We start from the raw sequence: 20,505 nt of genomic DNA, 5'->3' as shown, positions 1-20,505 counted from the left end.
AAAGTACATGTTCTGAGATTCTGAGAGTTTAAAGATACTCTTCTTTTTGCATATTAATTTCTCTGAAGAATGCATTCATATAATTCCAAAACAGAATTTTCTCCTTACTGTATTTAAGTAATGCTTGTTTTTTTCCATTAAACTTCAAATTTTCAAATAAATTTCAGAACTTGCTAATGATTAAGAAAAGTTCAGAATATAAAAGTGAGACACTTGAAATGTACAAGGTTTTGAAATTCTCTTTCCCCACATATTTATATGACATGTAATATTCACTTCAATATTTTGAAGGTAGCTATAGAAGTATTGCCTAGAGAATGCCCTGCTTCTTGAAGTAATTTCTATATATCAACTTCTCCCTACTTTCCTTATTGTCACCCTAAAATGTGTTCTTACTATGTATTTTAGGGAGGACCTGGTGCTAAAGGTCCCAGAGGGGAAAGAGGAATCAGTGGGGCAGTTGTAAGTATATTTTAGAGCGCATTTAAATTTTCATGTATATGTTGAAGTCTGATTGTTCAAATTTCTACTAAGGGGATATGAGACCTTGAGCAAGTTAGTTCAAGTGTAGTGTGCTTTAGGCAATATAAATACTTAGGCCTTGTCTCTGATTGTCAAGACGATGAACTAGACTAGCCAGAGAAAGAATTGTCCAAGGCATCTCACTCCCATAGGAACTACACATAGGGAATCTGCCCAAGAACCTAAGGGTTCTGCTGCATGCAACACGGAGACACAGAGCCGGTCACGCATTCATCAGTAGGAAGACCCACAGGGAGCAGAGTCCCGCTGGAACCCTGGAGAGGGCTGGGAGCAGTTGTGCTGCTCTTTATTTCACCTGTCTCAGAGAAAGAGCTGAGTGGCCACGCATGCGTTCACTGGGGGTCATCAACCCCTTTCCACCAGGTCCAACTCAAGCTTATTAGGGCAATCTATTATGACGATAATGTGTACTTTTTGTCATAATATTACTAATGATAATCTAACCCAGTTAGGAAAGGGTGAGGCTGGGATGCTAACCCAGGGTCCTGACTCCAAGTTTTCACCTTTTCCACCTGGACACGTTGCAAAGAAGCTCCAGCATAGCGCATCTTCTTAGTGGATATCTGTATTTCCTTGCTTGATACACATTACATATATACATTAGTCCCAGAAATAAGCCCAGTCTAAGAGAAATCAGGACTAGCTAAAACTAAATGAAATCCACCAAAATTCAAGCTTTGATCTCATATGAATTCATGAATATAAATCTATGAATGTATCATATTCAGTGTGTTTTACTTCTTTTAAAAATCTACTTCTAATGGGACTTTTGGAAATTTAAGTGCTCTTGTGGTGAAAAGTGTTATTGTGCTTTTCAACTGATCTTTAATGAGTAATAAAGGGAAGAAAGGAATGGTATTAATAAATGCTTTTATAGGTGTGTAGGTTTCTAAAATGTTCACAAACATTATATGATTGATATCTTAGAGTTATGATGATAAGCTTCTGATTGGATGTTAGCCCTGGAAGGTCATTACATGACTTTGTGGTTGTTTCTCTCTGTGTGTTTTAGGGGCCCCCTGGCCCTCGTGGAGACACAGGTCCTCCAGGCCCCCAGGGTCCTCCAGGTCCCCAGGGACCCAACGGACTCTCTATTCCGGGAGAACAAGTAAGCACGAAGGCTTTCTGTATTTCAGTGAGGATGGTAGATTAACATTAAGTTGAAGTGGAATATTTTTTACTGTATTTTGCCAAACTCAAAAGTTTTCTGGGAACTCAACAAAGTTAGTCATTGGGATAACTTCCTATGACTATAATTTCAGATATGTAAATAGCGTATGTAGTAATGTATAAATGTGTAGATAAAATTATTGCCACTAATTTGACCTTTAAAAAGTAATAGGTGATGCATTTATCCTTCAACATCCTGAAAGCTTTGAAATTACTTTCAGCCTTGGAAGCTCGTGGCTAATATTGATGATTTCAAGGCAAGCTTGCATTGTTTATCTAGGTCATTACTTCCTTAAAAAAACTTTTAAATAAAATGTTGACTTTTTGTTCCAAATGCAAATCTGAAATTACAAAAAGGTTTTTACCCTTTAAGACTCATATTTTATTTAACTACTACCATTTTTTCTGTGCCTTAAAATAAACAAAAAAATACAGTAGATGAATAAGCATACGATATAATTGCATAGTTTTAAAATTGAGTCTAAACTCCCTGTTAAGATGCCTTAACAGATAAATTTTTTTGGCACTTAGAGGAAAAATAATCAATATCAGATATAGCTAGAAATGAAACATGTGGAGGGATAGGGCTTTCTCGCTCAAAAGTGTTGACTACATCTACTTTTAGCTTCTTCTGTCCAAAAGGGAGTTTTGGGGCCTTTACCTGTCTTATTACTATTATTAAATTAATCAGTTTTAATTAATTCAACTTGGCCTTTGTAACAATGTCTTTCTAGCATGTAGTTATAAAGACCAAAATTATGTTACAACATAATTTTCATTGATTGACTATCTTTCTATTAATATTGCACCTAATTAGATACATTAAATAAAAAATAGCTTTTTCCCTTCAAATTTTATTTCTGTGAAAACCCCATATGTTAAACTATGTTCTTTTAAAGTAGTAGGTATATCATCCCGTAATTATATAAAATTATCCTCTAATAAGTGGAAATCAGAACACAACATTTACGGTTTAAAAAGTGAGCATCAATCTCCAAAATGATTTATTCCCCTACACAATATAAAATGTGTTTATATTGGATTTATGAAGTGATGGAGATTTCAGAAGTGACTCATGTCTTCCCCTTTTACTTAATCTCTGTAAAATGCCTGAGGACTGTTTTCCCATTGCTGTTCTAGGGGCGCCAGGGGATGAAAGGTGATGCTGGAGAACCAGGACTTCCCGGCCGAACAGTGAGTTGTTCTTCAAGTTGCCTTTTCTTTCCCTCGTCAAGCGCCATTTGAAAAGTTGCCCTTGTAGTGCCCCAAAAGGTGAATCCGGGTGAAGCAGCAGAGCAGAAGCCAGGCTATGGGCTTCCCATGATTTCCATTTCATCCTGTGGTCTTAGTTGTCAAGTTTGTGCTGTTCAATTCAGGTGTCGGCTTCTTGACAATCATCTACTATATGGCGGGCACTGTGATTAGTTCTGGTTTTCTATTGCTTTTCAGAGTCCCCTGAAATATTTTTTAAGAGATTTTATTTACTTGAGAGAGAGAGAGAGTGAATGCGCATGAGTGGGGGGAGGGGCAGGGGGAGAGGGAGAAGCAGACTCCCCACTCAGCAGGGAGCCCAGTGCAGGGCTCCATCCCAGGACCCTGAGATCATGATCTGAGCCGAAGGCAGATGCTTAACCGACTGGGCCACCCAGGCGCTCCCCCCCACCCCCGCTGAAATTGTTTTCAAGCATTTTGAAGAATACAAAGTGTTTTTTCCCACGTAGGAACTATATTACAGCGTTTCACTTGTTTGTTTCCTTTTGTGTAGGGAACCCCAGGATTACCTGGTCCACCAGGACCAATGGGACCTCCAGGAGATAGAGTAAGTTATCTTGGGCAGGCTCTGATGATGTTGGATAGGATATCACATTGTTGCCTATTAATTAAGAACCCTCCACAATTCAGTCTTCATGGCTGGAGATGCAGGATTCACAGGTCTTGTGGGAGGCTGAAGAACTAGTATCAGTGGACTACCTGACACCAGATCAATCTCAAGGTCCCATGAAACAAAATGGCGGGACTTTGGGCAGGTCCTTGAAATTTTCATTTTGGGAATTTTAAAAAACTATCCTATTCAGAAAAAAAGTTCATAAAAGGAGTGTTAGCTGATTGGAAAGAGACTCAAGGATCCTAACAAATTCTTTTAAATCCTAAGATTAAGTTCTTTTCATGAGGCAGCTCTTATGTAACTCTGAGAGTAGTCTTAATTTCCATGGCATTTTCTATGAAGTCAGGACAGCTTTTCTATCACATGTAGAACTCAAATTCCACTTTTACACCTTGAGGATGGGATAGACAACTGGTACTTAATAGGAATTTTGCTCCTTTGTGGCAACTTTTGGAGTTCTCTTGATTTATGATGGAATTGGTGCAGGAAACCTCATCTTTTCTAGGACAAGTAATGAGAAGCACAGTGAACATAAATTCTATGTTCTTTTTTTTTTTTTTTAAAGATTTTCTTTATTTATTTGACAGAGAGAGAGACAGCAAGAGAGGGAACACAAGCAGGGGGAGTGGGAGAGGGAGAAGCAGACTTCCTGTGGAATGGGGAGCCCGATATGGGGCTCAATCCCAGGACCCTGGGATCATGACCTGAGCCGAAGGCAGACGCTTAACGACTGAGCCACCCAGGCGCCCTTAAATTCTATATTCTATTCAATGTTACAGAAACATTTGGTTTCATCGGAAATGACGAATACCTTAATAAGAGATTTTAGTGTCACTCAGAAACAAGGAACTGTTGACTTTTCAGTATCTTAGGGGTCAGACAACAGCCCAGAGTAGTCTGTATTCTGACTAACCAAGTTAAAGCTTGTGATTAGCAGCAGGATCTGAGAGAGCTTACTGTAATAGCTGTCACTAACAAGCTGATTTGCTAACCTTAATACCTCTAAGACACCAGGCAGAAGAGGAGGGTAATTCAGTTGGAGCCAAGATTTGCCCAGATAATACCGAATGGTGGCTGATATGCCAGTGAACTTTATTTGCCTACTTTTGAGTTTGAGAGAGAGAGAGGTCAGAGGGAAGACTGTGTTCTTTGGAAATCTGTGACCTGGAGATGGTACTTATGTAATACATTCTTCTGACTCTTCTGAGACTGGCGCTTCAGTTTTTTTGAATTCTTATTTTATAATAAAAGACAGTAGTAAGATTGCCGAGGTGACAAGTTGGTCTATTCAATTAGAAAACAAAACCAAAGATACTGCAATTAAGTGATGATGGGCTGACTCACTTGGTGCTGTTATTATGGAAGTCTTGTGGGACCCATCCCGTCCAGCCAGTGTGGGCTTCCTGCAGATTCAGTAGGTCGCCAGTGATACCCCATCAACAGATTCTTCCCCGAACTGGTGGTCAGGCAGCCATTGCCACCATCACTGCTTCTCTGAACGAAGGAATGGGAAGGGTCTATGCTTTTTTGCTTTTTCATTCTCAAACTCTAATTTGTGAATCCAACTTTGTGGTGAGGTCACCCAGATCTCCCAGGCTGAGAGTGAGGAAACTTCTCAGGAAATCATTCCCCTCTTTCCCACCCAGCCTTGTTCACCTACCTACCACTTAGTTTCCTACCACTAATGCTGAAAGTAGGGTGCACAGCTGATGGAACACAAACAACTTTGGAAAGTTAGATAGACTTTGGTATAGGCATCATGGCTGAAAAGAAAGAAAGAAAGAAAGAAACTTGAACTCTGTGGTGGAAGAGAAGAGAGGAAAGCTCAAGAGAGCAAGCCCAAGGACCACAGTGAGGAAGGAAGACTTGTTACCTATATGGAGTTGGGAGGAATTGGATGCGTGTGTTGTCTTCAGCATAAATGATTTGCAAAATGAGGCATAGCTTTGGGGACCATTAGAAAGAAACAAAAGAATTGCATGTATAGGTATCTAATACATGTGTATTCATGAAAACAACCATGGGTCTTCTCAGCCAGCCTCACTTAAGGGGAAGCAGCAATAACCACTGCAGCTTTGAAAATGGAGAATAAAGTAAAATTATAGCACAAAGTTCTGCAGATGGCTCAGTGGGCAGACCTTCTGAAGACATCAGAATAAGATCCTCTTCAACCCAACTTAGACATATGTTTCTTCTAAAAGAAAATGTTGGTTGGACCTAAGTGTTCATGGATGGACATTTGAGATATATATATATATATATATAACATTCAGCCTTAAAAAGAAGGAAACCCTGTCATTTGCAACAACATGGATTAAATTTGAACCTGGAGGACATTATGGTAAGTGAAATAAGCCAAGCACAGAAAAAAGAAATACCAAATGATCTCACTTATGTATGGGATCTAAAAAAAGTTGAACTCATGGAGGCAAAAAGTTGCATGGTGATTGCCATGGGCAGGGGTGAGGGGGATATGGAGAAATGTTGGTTAAAGGCTATAGAGTTTAGGATGGATGAACTTTGGAGATCTAATGCACAGCATGGTGACTATAGTGAATAATACTATACAGTATACTTGGAATTTGCTAATAGAGTAGATCTTTAAATGTTCTCATCGCACTCAAAAAATGATAACTGTGTGAGGTGATGTATCTGTCAATTATCTTGGTTGTGGTCATCATTCCACAGTGTACACATACATCCAAACATCATGTTGTACACCATCAATACATACAACTTTTGTCAATTATACTTCAATAAAGCTGGAGGAAAAAAAAGAAAACGGTTGATCAGGAATTTCTTAAGCTGACTGAAAGAGGATTATTCAGAAACATAATACTCACCTAAACAAACAAATAAAAGAGTGTCCTATATTGACATTGGAGAAATTTAGATGGAAGAAATGCAATTCAAACTGCCTAAGCAATACCACCGGGGCATTTTTGCTTCTTCAGTGGCTCTCAGAAGCAATGTTGATGTTACATCAGATGAACTTGGAGTCTGTTTTTTGTTAAGCAGGCCTGGATCTCCCAGAAAACAGTCTGAAATCTTTATCTGTTTAAGTTTCTGGAAAAAAAATGGGTGGTGGTGGAATATTTCTAACATAATTTTAAAGAAATAATTTAAACCTCCTCTGTCGTAAAATCAATGGAAGCATGGATACTTAATGCAGGCAGTTATCCAAATGCTCTTGATTTTTGCTCGAATCCGAGAATATGGATGAAATTATCAATCTTATTCCCTGCAGAAAATGAGACAAAAATCTCCTTTGACAGAGGAATGCAAGAACTATAAAAAAGACCTGACTCAGAAATCCTCTGCTGAATTTCAGAGATCCTGCTGTTGGAATGAGTGCTAACTGGGTAGCAGAGTGACTCATTCCAGGCAGAGGTCATCTGGCACTTGGATGGAGGCAGGTCGTGAGAGCCACAGAGCAGGCCTGCAGGGCAGGGTGGGGCATTGCAGGGGCACATCTGTCTTTCCAGTCAACCTGACACCCATGCGGATCTGGCCTCCTGTGCGAGATGAGGAGAGACAAATCACTAAAACAATTAGCTGACGATCTGAGGATTTTCTTTCGAGTCAAAGAGGGTTAAGACAACTTCACACCTTTCCATGGTCGGGGAGAGAAATGCCCCTGGAGTGGAGATATCAGTGGTCCTGCCCTTGGCTGCCTGGCCATTGATTAGGAAGCGAGGGAATTTTTACTCAGGTGGTTGGCCTTTCCTTCATCTTTTACGATACCATGAGTTTTGGGCAGCAACATTTCCTTTCCTCCCACTTTGATTCTTTTTGGGCTAGTTTGTGAACATTGACTTTTCAGTAGAAAGTGTTAGCCTTGCTCTAGGCTTCCTAACACGCATACAAAAGCAAAAGCTAGCATCTTTATAAAAGGAGTCTACCTTCTTTGGAGAAGATTAGTGTGACTCTTAAAATGACTTTATTTATAACTATATAAATGAGTAAGTATGGAAATTAACTATTCAGTAAAAGGCATAACAAATTGGAAAGCATTTTTTTGGGGGGTATATTTGTCTTCATAGTGGAAGGTTACTTGCAGTTGGGTACTTCACTCTTCACTCTTAGTGAGCTCTTTAGTGCCTTTCCTTTTCTCTTGGTCATTATTTCACTAATCCGAAATTAATTTTATGTTTACAATAGGGCTTTACGGGAAAAGATGGTGCAATGGGACCCAGGGGCCCCCCTGGGCCACCGGTAAGAACTGAACGGATTACACTGTTGTCTCCCCACCACAACCCCTGCCCCCATTTGCTTGGGAAAAGCCCAGGAACCTGGCCTTTGAGGCACATCCCGTCAGTGCTGTGGGGTACACTGTCAAGGGAGCTGTTGGCTTTATTTTCCTAAATCAAAATGGGCTACAGAAAACAGATGTATTAAAATACAGAGTCTTTCTTTTTAAACAAGTTATGTTTGAAAAATAGAAAAATACCCCTAAGTTGGCCACTAGCTGGTTAGTGCTCCTGTTCCTTCCAACCCCACACTGAGTGGTAGGGTTTTAAGACCTTACTCGTTACTTTCTGTTCTAAAATTTTAAGAATCTATGGTCTATTAAGATTTTAAGAATCTAAGTATTTCAATTTTAGGGATATTTATCACTGACGACTATCAGTCATTCTGAGGAAGTAAGTTTCACCCAAGGAGGTCTTCTAATTAAGATCTTTGGGGAAAATACTGAAGCCAATGATTTGGAAAGTGGCATCTATATACCTGCATCTGGGTGAGATCATAATGAACTTGTGTGAGGTGATGGATGCTCTTCATGTCTGATGGTAGGATATGAAGACTTGAGAGCATGTGTTAAAATGTTATTATTTATGTTTAATATGTATGTCCTCAGGTAGAGGAGAATTTAAATGTATAGTAAACTTGCATTTTAAATATTTACTACAGATTTAAATATTTACTATAGAGCTTTGCATAATTGACAAAGTAAAGGATTAACTGTCCTACAAAATTTGATGATTCTATTTTAAGGAAATTTTAGGCTTTAGAACATAAGGTATTGGTTAGGAGATATTATAAATATTTTATGAAAAATATGACTAAGAATTTTAAAACTGTGTTAAAAGCAACAGGGAGAAATTCTTATGGGGTGAAGGGTGCTCACATGATAGAAGAAAGTGGAAGGGTAGAGAAGGCACCAAAAAAAAAAAAAAATGAATTTCTAGGCAGAGAGCAGGACTCCCAGCAGCAAGCGAAGACTAGGCCACAGTGGTGCCCAATTTAGCACAAACCCAGCTACTTTCTTAATTTCTTCCCCAACCAAAGTTTTCACTCTTGTCTTTTGATGGGTTTTCTGGTTTTGCAACAGAGATAAACTAAAACACCAGGATTGCTTTCTGCCAATTCATTTCGTAACCAATCTACTAGAATCACAGTCTGTGAATTGTGAAACTGTGTGTAGGTACAGATTTTTTTCAAATGGTCCTAAACTGTATTTGGGAACTATATGCTCCACAAGACTGAGAATTATCAAGATTTTCTTTTTTCTTCATGCTATCTTAAAATTTGGTTTTACTCTTCCCTATTGCGTGCCGCTTCTGTGAAGGGCTTTTAAAGCTGGCCACGTTTGCTAGTTTACTTGAGATGGGATTTTTCTTTCATTGTGTCCTTCCCTTTCTTGGCCTGGCCCATGTGTTGCAGGGAAGCCCAGGCTCCCCAGGCGTCACAGGACCGAGTGGGAAACCAGGAAAACCCGGAGACCACGGCAGACCTGTAAGTGGACAGATTGTGTGTCAAGAGGCCTTTCCCTGTGGCTATAAATAACGAGGATGCTACAAGGCTTTGGCCTATTCATGTTATCTCTGTCGTAATGGGTTTAAAGCATTTGTTGAAACTATACTAAAACCCATGGATTTCACTTGGTACCAGTTCTAAAATTTTTCTCTCTAAGTTATAACATTTGGGGATGAAAATTGTGGTCATAGGGTTTCTTTAAAAGGAGAATGGGATCTTGAGCCAAGACATATTTTTGCACTGTATAAACACTCAAAGCTGGGTCAGCAGAATGATTCTTTTATTTAGGAATGGTATGCTGCTTAAGATAGAAAAATACATGATGGTGGTTCTCAGCGCCTCCATCCCGTCCAGAGTTTTGCAGATGTTAACCCTTCATGAAGTCATCCAGCCATGCATTCACTCATTTCTCTCTCACTGAGGATGCTAGAACAGTAGTCCCAGAATTAAAAGGATTTTTCTAATCCACTACTTTACTTTTTTATACGGCCCTGCTCCAATTTATATACAGTTTATCTTTCTTTCAGTCAGATGGTTTGATTAAAATAATAGTTACGATGGCATTATGCCGATCTGGTATTTTCAAGTTAGTCCCTCCAAAACTGAATTTGAAGTTCCTAAAATCACAAATCCAGAAGTATTTGTAATGACTGTTGAGCATCATCTTCTTCTTTACAACCTTTTTCTTCTTTGTATATATGAATTGTGAAAATATTTTCAACAGTTTATTTGTCTCAATTGAATTCTAAAAGATAAAAATTTATGTCAAAGATAATGAAGTCCAACTATTAGCAATGACACAAGTCCATCAGGGCTATTCTCTGGACAGAAATCTTTTTTTTTAAAGTATTGTCCAAATTATATAAACCCCAACTTAAAAACTGTTTAATGTCAAAGAAACTTAGGGTAGAATCTTTATGTGACAGAGCCTGCCTTCCATGTTTACATAAAATTAAGCAAGCAGCATAAAGATGAAAGGACTCCTGATATACTTTACAATCTGTGTGTACCCTAGCACATGAATTTATTACTCTCTTTTCCTCAATGAATCATAGCAGAAACTTCACAAGAGCAGTTAAAAGCACATGGAACTTTTCTACCCATTCAGAATTCTATTTCATTTGACTATGACTGAAATGGAGTTTCACATAAGAATCTACCTGATGTAATTGATGGCTGGAGCTAGACACCTAAAAGAAACTTCTGCTCCCTTTACTTGAAATGTGATCTCTAGATACTGGCAATAAAGATGATTCTTACAAATCATATATACTAGAACAATCTCAGAGTGGCAGTAAATTAAAAAACACACGCGCACACACACACCAGGAACAATCTCAAAGTAGCAGTAAATGTAGGATAAAAAATTCCTTGAAATTTACAGAAGGCTCCAAACTAAGTCATAATAGTGTTTCCATAAGAGTCTAATATTTTTGGCAAAGGGAGCACCAAACTCTGGTTTCTTATAATTTGGTAACATTTATTTGGACCTTACCTACCCTCTTTTCTCCCTTTATTTTCCTCATCCTTCTAAGGTGGCAAATTGCTCCTTCTTTTCTTTTCTTTTCTGACGTACCTTTAATTTCTTAAACTACAACTAGCAGATGGGTGTATAAAGGTCTGAGCAAAGAGCTTGGCTCAATCACTGTTAGCTCATGTCATTAGCTATGGTCACCAGTTGGTATCTTCTTGCTAACTTGTAACACATGATGTTGTACAGAGGGTACTTTAAGGAACTGCTTGTGGAATATTTGTAGTCATTCACTCAACACCTGGTTAGTGCTTAAATGTGTTAGCCTGTGTTCCAGGGTCTGGGGATACAACAAAGTTTGTGTAAACAAGACAAAGTCCTGGCCTTCATGGAGATTCTTCTAGTGGGGGATACAGACCAAAAATGTGTAACTAAACAATATCGTTTCTGGTGGTGTTGAGTGATACGAAGAAAAAGGGAAAAGAGTAAGGGGTCAGGGAGTAATTGTGATAATGAGAAGGTGGCTATTTTAGATATAGTAGTCAGGGAGCCCCTTTGAGGAGGTGACTCTGTTGTGACGTGAGGGAGGAAGCTGTTTGAAGATCTGTGGGAAGGAGATTCCAGGTACAAACAAAAGCCCCGAGTGAGGAATGAGTCTGGCAAGTGACAGAACAGCAGAGAGGCCTGCATACCCTAGATGAAGGGCGTTGAAGGGGAGAGGGATAACAGGCAAGGTCGGAGAGCTGGGCAAGGTGATCATGTGGACCATCTAGCTGATGATACGGAATTCTTATTTTGTGCTAAGTGTGATGGGAAACCCTTAGAGGCAAAGGAGTGACATAATCTTATTTCCCTTTTAAAAATATCACCCTGGCTTCTGTGTGGAAAATAGACTCTATAGGGGCAAAATGGGAAAACAGGAAGGCCAGTGGAGAAGATATTGGAGTTGTTCAGGCAAAATTCTTGGAGGCTGTAAGAAGTGGTTTGGTGTGGGGTATTATCTGAGCATCAGGTTTGTCAATGGTTTGGATGCTCCTTCCATGATAGCAGTTGGCAGCCTAGAAACACATTATGGAAAGACGAAAACGTCTTGCACTTTAGAAAACTTTTTAAAGATCCTCTGGCCAGTGAGAGGCTTGGTAGAGTAGGGACAAATATTCTGTGGCTGTGTTTCAATTTGGGACCACCATTTGGATTGAGTTATTTAGTAAGAGAGACACATGGTTCCTTTTATACTCAATGTACACACACACACAATAATTGGAAGAAGTTAGAGATATATATTGAGTTAGGAAATTGACCAAGAGCCCACTGGTTCTTACTAGAACTGAACCTGGATTAACTTCATGGACCATCTAAAACAAGAAGCTGAGCTATGCAGTCATGGTGTAAAGGAAAGTATAATGGTACCAAGGGCAATTTCTCATCCATATTTTAGTTCCAGGCTTATACCATGAACAGCATCATGAATGTATGCAGAATACATAACTTCTAAATCTGTGATCATAAAATTCACATCTCAGCACTAATTTGGAGGATATGTTTTTCTGAGAGAGACAGACAGAGAGACAGTGAAAGAAAGATTCCTTTTTACAGACAGGCAAATGCGAGTAATGTGGATAAAAATATGCTGTGTCATTTTGCTAATCTGTTAGAAAGCAGACCTTGCTGTCTTTCATCATGTGCCTTCATGAATCATTTTAGATCATGTTTGTCAGTTTCTAATCTATGAAATTCCTGTATTTCAGGGTCCATCTGGATTGAAAGGAGAGAAAGGCGATAGAGTATGTATTTCTTAAAATTTGATTTACGTTTATTTTGTGTGTTAAACATTGAAGTCTGAAACTATAGAAATAATATGCTAATGATTCTCATTGATTTAATTAACAAGGGAGACATTGCTTCCCAGAACATGATGCGAGCAGTTGCAAGACAAGTCTGTGAACAATTGATAAGTGGTAAAACTTCTTTTATTTTTATTTATTTATTTATTTATTTATTTATTTATTTATTTATTTTTTATTTTTTAAAATTTTTTTTAAAGATTTTTTTTATTTATTTATTTGAGAGAGAGAATGAGATAGAGAGAACATGAGAGCGGGGAGGGTCAGAGGGAGAAGCAGACTCCCTGCCGAACAGGGAGCCCGATGCGGGACTCGATCCCGGGACTCCAGGATCATGACCTGAGCTGAAGGCAGTTGCTTAACCAACTGAGCCACCCAGGCGCCCCTTCTTTTATTTTGAATGTATGAATGGTTTTTAAGTTTATTGCAGGAAAATGCAGAGTTTGAGTCATAAAGTTTCTAAGATACATGTTTCAATTTCATTTTGATGATCTTGTATTTTTATTCATTCTCAGTTTTGGATCTGGTTAGATAAAACTAGTGATATTTTAATGACTGTGTCATTAACATAAAATAAGAACCCAAGGTAAAATAATAACTTGTTATCCTATACTTAATCTGATGCAAAATCATTGAAAGGGCTTTTCAATTTCCTTATTAGGATTTTCAGTGATCTTCATCTGGGTATATGTAGAAGCAGCAAATGTTGGATTTTTAAAGTTTTAAACTCTAAGTTATTCTATGACTTTAAGGAAGGAGGCCCATCAAGATTAATTTGATCATAGAAAGTACATTTTGGTGGGGACGTTTTTATTTGCCTCCTTATTTTTTTCAGACTCTTTCTTCTTATCCTATGAAGTCTACCAAGTAATAAAGTTCAGTGCCCACAAACCGAGTATGGCCTTAAACTCAAGGTTCCCTATTTCAGAAGTCTTAACAGTGTTTCTTCAAGTGTGATCCTGAGGAACACCTGCATTAGAATCACCTTGTTAAAAATGAGGGTTCCTGGGCCACACCCCAAACATAGCCAATCCCTGTCTTTGGAGATGAGGCCCAGAAATCTGTATTTTTCAAAGGATCCCACAGGTGGTTCTAATTGGTACTACAGCCTGATTATCATTCTTAGTTAGGTACACACAAAAATCGTATACTTTCTTAATTTGAGAAAGGTTCTCTTTTGAGTGACATCATCTGGCAAAACATAAGGCTTTATATCAGAGCCATATTAAACGTTTACAACTCTTTTATGGTTGATAGTAATGCTGTGGCTTACTGGTCAGTATTTTGTGGAGACAGTTGTTTATCAGGGATCATTTTATCCTGGATGGCTGGAGTGTTTTATTTTTAGGCTTCTAATTAGAATGTGTCCTAGAGGGGGAGGGATAGAGATGGATTGCACTAGGCACTAAGAGAAAAGAGTTTCACCATCTCATCCCTTCCCTACTGGGTTTCTTACTAACAAGTCTTCTTTCTGTTTGTAGGTCAGATGAGCAGATTCAATCAGATGCTGAATCAGATTCCAAATGACTATCACTCCAATCGCAACCAACCAGGCCCACCGGGTCCCCCAGGCCCCCCTGGCAGCGCAGGGGCCAGAGGAGAACCAGGACCTGGTGGGCGACCAGGCTTCCCTGGCACACCAGGGATGCAGGGACCCCCGGGTGAACGAGGTGGGTTTCTCTGGCTGCTACGCAGGGATAAAGAAAGTTTGCAAGTGTGGGATCTGGGTCAGGTTGAAAAGCACGTGGAAGACTGAACTTGGCAACTGCTTTAACTGTTCTTGTTTGGACAGCCCCAGAAGAGCTGTGTGTCCATGAACCTGTCTTTTCATTCAGGCAGCCCCAGGCCATCGAGATCTGTATCAAAGAACACAGGAAGATTTTGTCAGGAGATCTCAGTAAAGATAATGCTATATTCTGATGGTTGTTGTCATTGTTGATGGGAGAAACTGTATTTTGGCAAACTGGGACGCTAAAATCTGATTAATTATTGTGACTGGCAGGAGTTGGGCACCAACTGAATGTACTTAAGCAGCCCTACAGTTTTAGATCCAAATTCTTTTGGTTCCTTTATTCAGGGCCTGGCACTGGCCTTACGTGTTTGTTTGGCTTTAATTTCATGGTAGATAAGTGTCATTGAAGGAAAAGAAGAAAAACAGGATTATTTGATTCCAGATGTTTCAGGACTCTGGGTGTTCGCTTTGGTCAAAGCAGCAGCTAATATTCTGGAGAAGACTTAGATACTTCGGTAATTCTGACGGTTTGGTTGTTGTGCAACGGGGCTACCAAAGATAAGATACCTTTAAGATGTTTCTCAATGAGTTGTAACTATTTGTTCAAGATTCCTGTTCTAAATTACTCTTTCTAAAAAGAATATATTTGACATGTTTGTTTTCTTCAAATAATTTTTCCCCTGACTTGTAGCCAGATTTGTTTCTTTGCCATGAATCTGGAATTACCCAAATGTCTAGAAAGAATTTGGCTTCAAGAGTGAACTTCTGTGAAAAATTAGGTTCTGCTTTCACTAGAACAAGTGAATTACTTGAATTAAGCATTATCAGTTAAGATGAAAACTATGTGTTTCCCGATAATTTTCTCCTTGTGCTTTCTCTTTTTGTCCTCGCTTAGGGTTGCCGGGAGAGAAAGGTGAAAGGGGTATTGGGTCTGCAGGACCTCGAGGGCTGCCTGGCCCCCCAGGTACGTTTGCCCGGACATCAAATAAGTAAACAGCAGAAACACTGGGAGAGCATACAACCCCGAGATTCACCATCTAATCCTCTGAGCTTCAGGCAGGCCTGCCACCACGAATATATTTTAGCAAGAAGTTCAGCTTGTATAACCTTCTCACTTTTATGTTCTCTTTGTTCAAAAAACTATTTGACTGTGTTCCATTAAGCATTTACTATAACTTTAATATAAGAGGGTAAGAGTTTTAGTGACACAGAGGGTTTCTGTTTTCGTTTTTATGGAATTCCTATTTGTTTTGTTTGGCCACATAGCCTTTAAGGATGGTGTTATTTCCTGTTTCTTCTCGTATTCTTGAAGATGGTGCTAGCAGACCAAGAAAATAATATTCTCACTAAAAAGCCTGACACATTGCAAGATTTCATTCACAGTTTCTTTATTGATGTTTTGGAAAGAAATAATAGTCATCTCGTTGTTTTATGCATTTCATTTCCTAAACTGAAAATGGATTTTTGTTTTTCTTCATTGTAAGGTCCACGAGACCCTTGTAACCAAGGTCAGCCCTAGTGGTTAAATCTTTACATTTATGTTAACCATAAATAAGTATAACTTGATCCAGAAATAACATCCCTTTGCATAGTCTGGAAGTGTGAAGCAGGCGCTCCCATGTTTTCCTGGTAGTCTGATGTGGCTAATATAGCCATTTTCTTCAGAGAGTTTTATCTCTGTAAGAGTGGGAGCCATTTGGGGAACTCATTGATACCTTTAGTTTGGCTTAATTCTTGGTAGTCAGTTTTCTTTGGATAAAATCGTTAAAGTAGTTCTATCTCTGTCATTAACTCTCGATGGATCACTGGTAAGAAAGTTCCACACTTTAGTTCATACTGGTGATCTCTTAAGGAAATATTTTTTTTCTGTACCCTAGTGCATCATCTAGTCTTGAAAATTGTTGATTGCCTCAGGAGATGTATTTAACAAAAGGAGAAATCTTTGTTTTAACCCCATATTAGGTCCACAAGGGGAATCCAGAACGGGTCCACCAGGGTCCACAGGATCAAGAGGTCCCCCTGGCCCCCCGGGTCGTCCTGGAAACTCAGGTATCCAAGGCCCCCCAGGTCCTCCTGGATACTGTGACTCGTCCCAGTGTGCCAGCATCCCATACAATGGGCAAGGCTATCCAGGTATGTTGTTGCCCGTGTAGGAACCCAAATTCACCTGAATTAAGAACGTTTATGGCAATCAAGTTCCCTAGGATTGAAGGAAGGTTGATTTGGGGATTTCTTGAAGATATCAACTCTTTCAGTTACGTGTTTTGATTATGTAGTAACATTGTTTTCTCTCAAAGCGTAAAACATTACTTCATTGTTAGGAGTTAAATAATTATTTGCTTTTCCTTCCTGTATTTCTACATTTGCCAAATCACATTGTAAACCTCTCCTTAATTTCTTTTGGAAGTTCAGAGAATGCAATCAAATGACTTTTTTTTTTTTTTAAACCTAAAGATTGGGAACAGGGATTTGTTGAATATAATTGTAGAATGTCAAGAGTACATACAAAAAATTGTTTTGAGAATCTAATATTTAGGCAAACTACTTGATAACATGGTGCAGACAACTGAAAATGATTCACTGTCTCACACTGTCCATAGTATTAACGGTCATAAAATCTGGGACTTGATTTTTTCAAAGAATTGTAGGGCAAATCTAGTGTTTGACCATTATTGAGGCCAGGTCTCTTATACCTGCTTTTGGGGATGTGGGGACAGGGGAGATACGTTGATCTGGGAATAAGAAACTCATGCTGTGGTCAGTGGTGACCTTTTCATCAGCGCACCCTCAAGCATCTTGCAAGTTTTAAAAATGATACTGCTGTTTGATATGGTTGGCTACTAGCAAATAGTGCATGAGTAGTTGAATATCTAAATATCTATATATCTATATATTTATGTGCATACTTATATATGACCAAAAGTAATAATGAATTTTAATGCCAATTTCTCATGCAACTCGTTCACAAAATTATAATTTACTTCTTTATAAGATAAATTTTAATTACCTCTACTTATGGTATGTATGAATAACTGGAAATATATGGATATATATATATATTTTTTAACCATTACATACTTAGATGGATGTGTATATATATTTTTTGCATAGTAATTCAACTTTTAAAAACTATCATCTTTGACCTGTTTCAGGTTCCGGCTAACAAATTTTCTAAGTCGCCAGTGCTGCTTACAGTTTGAATACATGAAAATCCTGTTTCTGAGATGTTTGCGCACGTGCTTATTAGGAAATGAGTCTGTATGGAAATTTCACCACAGATATGGTTAAAGAAGCGGGTGGACATCATAAAGGAGGGTGGAGACTCTTTATACTAACTTGAATGAGACAAAAGCAGTGGTGTTAGTTTATAAGCCTGATGCATTTCAGTAATAATGTAGAAAAATATTATTAAAAAAAAAAGTGCAAACCCACAACCATGAGGAGCCTCAGTCGTGAAAGAGGCGCATAATAAAACTACTAACCAGCGGAGGTCATGCCATTTTGAGAAAAACAATTAACCTGGTTAAAGAGAAATGTCTTATGTAAATAATAAACTAATTGTGGCTTGTAAATGATTTGTATGTGATCCTGTCCACTAAAATCACTTAACAATTCTACAGTAAGCTTCTGCATCAAAGCCTGCTGCTTGCTCTGTGCCGGAATAACACCGAATGGAATCTCCTCATCTCTTGCTTGTTAGCGATGTGTCTGATTCAGGGCATGTGTCTTATTATTCTTATTTTTTGTACATGTACTCTCATTTGGGTTTTGTAATTGCAAGTTTCAAACCAAAGTTTTACAATCACTTTTTTTTTTTTGCTTCCTGTTTCGCTGTAGTCACTGGGGTTCCTTTACCCACCGAACTGTAACTCAGTCTGTGGGAGAGACAGCCACAGAAAATGTCCTGTACTGTATATTACCTGGTGATAGTTGAATTTCACCTCCACAGTTCAGTTTCTAGGAGCCAATAACCCTTCCCTTTATCTCCTCATCTTTCCAAATTGTTCTCTGAATTGAGGAGTTTGAACTCATGAACAGTGGCTTGGGGATTCGCGAAAATCCTACCTAGGTTTCTGCGTTTACAGTTCTTTGGCGCAGCCTCTGACCGTTCCCAGGTGCTTGTGCAATGATTGTATGTGCTGCTGGATCCTTGAAGGTTAAAAAAAAAAAGTGCCATTTTTATTATTTGATCATCACCAAATTCTCTCTGCAAATGGACGTAATCAGAACATTGTAACTTATCTATTTATAGTGATGAGATTAAGACTGGAGTGCCATCACCTCGGGTGATGATTTAGCTTTTGCTGTGTGTGTGCCTTCCAAATCATGCCATAACTGTAATGTTGAATCGGACAGAGCCGTACGTGCCCGAGGGCGGGGCCTACCTGCCCGAGCGCGAGCCCTTCATCGTGCCGGTGGAGCCCGAGCGGACAGCCGATGAGTACGAGGATTACGGCGCCGATGAGCCTGGCGACGAGCAGCCTCCCCACGGGCGCTGGCGGCGCGCCCTGCCCCGCAGTCCGGGGCAGTGAACCTGAGACCGCGCGCGCAGCGCTGCCACGCTGGGGGGAGGTGTTGGGATTTTCATTGACAGGTCAGACAGCCGTGTACGTCTTATCTGCGATGTTTCTTCCGGCGTTGCTTCATCCAAGAGTATGCTTTCTGACTGTAGAGAACCTTGTTTCTGCAGGAAACCTAGCTCGCTGCACGCAGTCTTGTAGACATTTTTGCCTTTGCCCTTGAAATGCTTGCAAAATACTTTGCTCGCAAAAGCTGCAAGGAGAGAACGTGCCTTGTGCCTTTAGTTAGCACAAAAGGCAGCCTCAGTGAAACTCTTAGGTTAAGCAGTGAGTCCTGGAACCCAGGACGACTGTATATTTCGAGAGGGCAGTTCATCTTTTCCAGTACTTGTTTGCAATTCAGTTACACCACGATTCAAGTAATTCCCCTCCTCAAACGGAAAAGGAGGAAAAAAACCCAACTCCATTGCAATTATTTATCTTCCTCTTCTATCTTCTGTTATATGTTAGGGCATAGAATGCTCTTATACATCTCCTTTAACAACCACAAACTTTAAGCCATGTAGCTGAAATTATTGTATCAACTGGATACAGTTCCATATTGCCTTAAACCTCCTTGTTTTAGACACACTAACATTTATGCCAAATTGCAGATTATTCTGCAAAGATGGAATTGCATGTTTGTGTTGTATATTTAGTATGAACTTTTTTTTTTTCAGAACATAATGTTTCTTAGTTATCAAAAGCAGTTGGAAAATGTTTGCAAGACTATGAATATAGAATTGCTGCTTTTATATTTTAACTGCAGATTGTGAATTTCACTGCCTTATATTATTTATTTCTGAAACAAAAGAGGCATTTTTCAATAAAACTACTGAAAATTTGACATGGTATGTTTTTTCTTTGAATGGCCTTTTGGAGTGTTCAGGCAGTTGTCACAACAAACAAGTTTATATCCTTGGATATGGTTACAAATCTTGCTAATACTATTAAATTATGCTAAATAACTTTAGATTTTTAATGATACAGTGAAGTCATAGAGAATGTTGAGAGCCTTAAAAAGCTCAGCAGATTCCAAAGGCTTTATTGGGAATCTAGAGGATGTGTGGGTTGGTGGAAAAACAACGAGGTATCCTAGGAGACCACAAACAACCAACTAATCTTTAACAACCCACATGATTTTGATTTAATCACCTTCCTATACCATATTTTACCCAATAACATGTTTAATGCAAAAAGGAAAATTCCTTAATGGAAATTTTACATTTAGTTTAAAAATTTTCTAAATGTAAAAATTTCCTTTTGCACTTTGGTGAATTCAGTAACTTCATTCTAAATAGCAAAGAAAACAATGTAAATGCTGGTTTGAAAGAAACAACATCAGTCGAAGGAGAGAGGTAGTGATAAAAAATTTGCTTCAGAGCAAAACATCTGAGTTAAATACTTCCCGGAGATCAAGATCAAAAGGAAACGACAATAAATGAATGCATTGTGTTCAGGAGGTTTCCAGCAGATAGTGCTAAAGTCATAGCATTCACCTGTAATTCCCCAGTACCTACATTAAAAAAATTTTTTTTGTTATT

The 20,505-nt window shown here is 38.9% G+C and overlaps 1 protein-coding gene across 1 annotated transcript in view; it reads left to right on the top strand.

The window, feature by feature from the left end:
* Positions 1-19,808, top strand: part of COL12A1 (collagen type XII alpha 1 chain) — a 118,103-nt gene extending 98,295 nt beyond the window's left edge. Inside the window, exons 55-66 of the mRNA XM_034991264.1 lie at positions 409-462; positions 1,556-1,651; positions 2,854-2,907; positions 3,479-3,532; positions 7,760-7,813; positions 9,263-9,334; positions 12,575-12,610; positions 12,718-12,784; positions 14,152-14,340; positions 15,298-15,366; positions 16,365-16,535; positions 18,759-19,808. Of these exons, the coding sequence (XP_034847155.1) occupies positions 409-462; positions 1,556-1,651; positions 2,854-2,907; positions 3,479-3,532; positions 7,760-7,813; positions 9,263-9,334; positions 12,575-12,610; positions 12,718-12,784; positions 14,152-14,340; positions 15,298-15,366; positions 16,365-16,535; positions 18,759-18,934 (1,092 nt within the window). The 3' untranslated portion in view covers positions 18,935-19,808. The remainder of the gene's footprint in view (positions 1-408; positions 463-1,555; positions 1,652-2,853; positions 2,908-3,478; positions 3,533-7,759; positions 7,814-9,262; positions 9,335-12,574; positions 12,611-12,717; positions 12,785-14,151; positions 14,341-15,297; positions 15,367-16,364; positions 16,536-18,758) is intronic.
* Positions 19,809-20,505: the final 697 nt, after the last annotated feature.

The sequence above is a fragment of the Mirounga leonina genome, unplaced genomic scaffold (genome assembly GCF_011800145.1).
Source record: "Mirounga leonina isolate KUSES-001 unplaced genomic scaffold, KU_Mleo_1.0 Mir_53, whole genome shotgun sequence".
Lineage (NCBI taxonomy): Eukaryota > Metazoa > Chordata > Mammalia > Carnivora > Phocidae > Mirounga > Mirounga leonina.
This window is presented reverse-complemented; position numbering and strand designations above follow the sequence as displayed.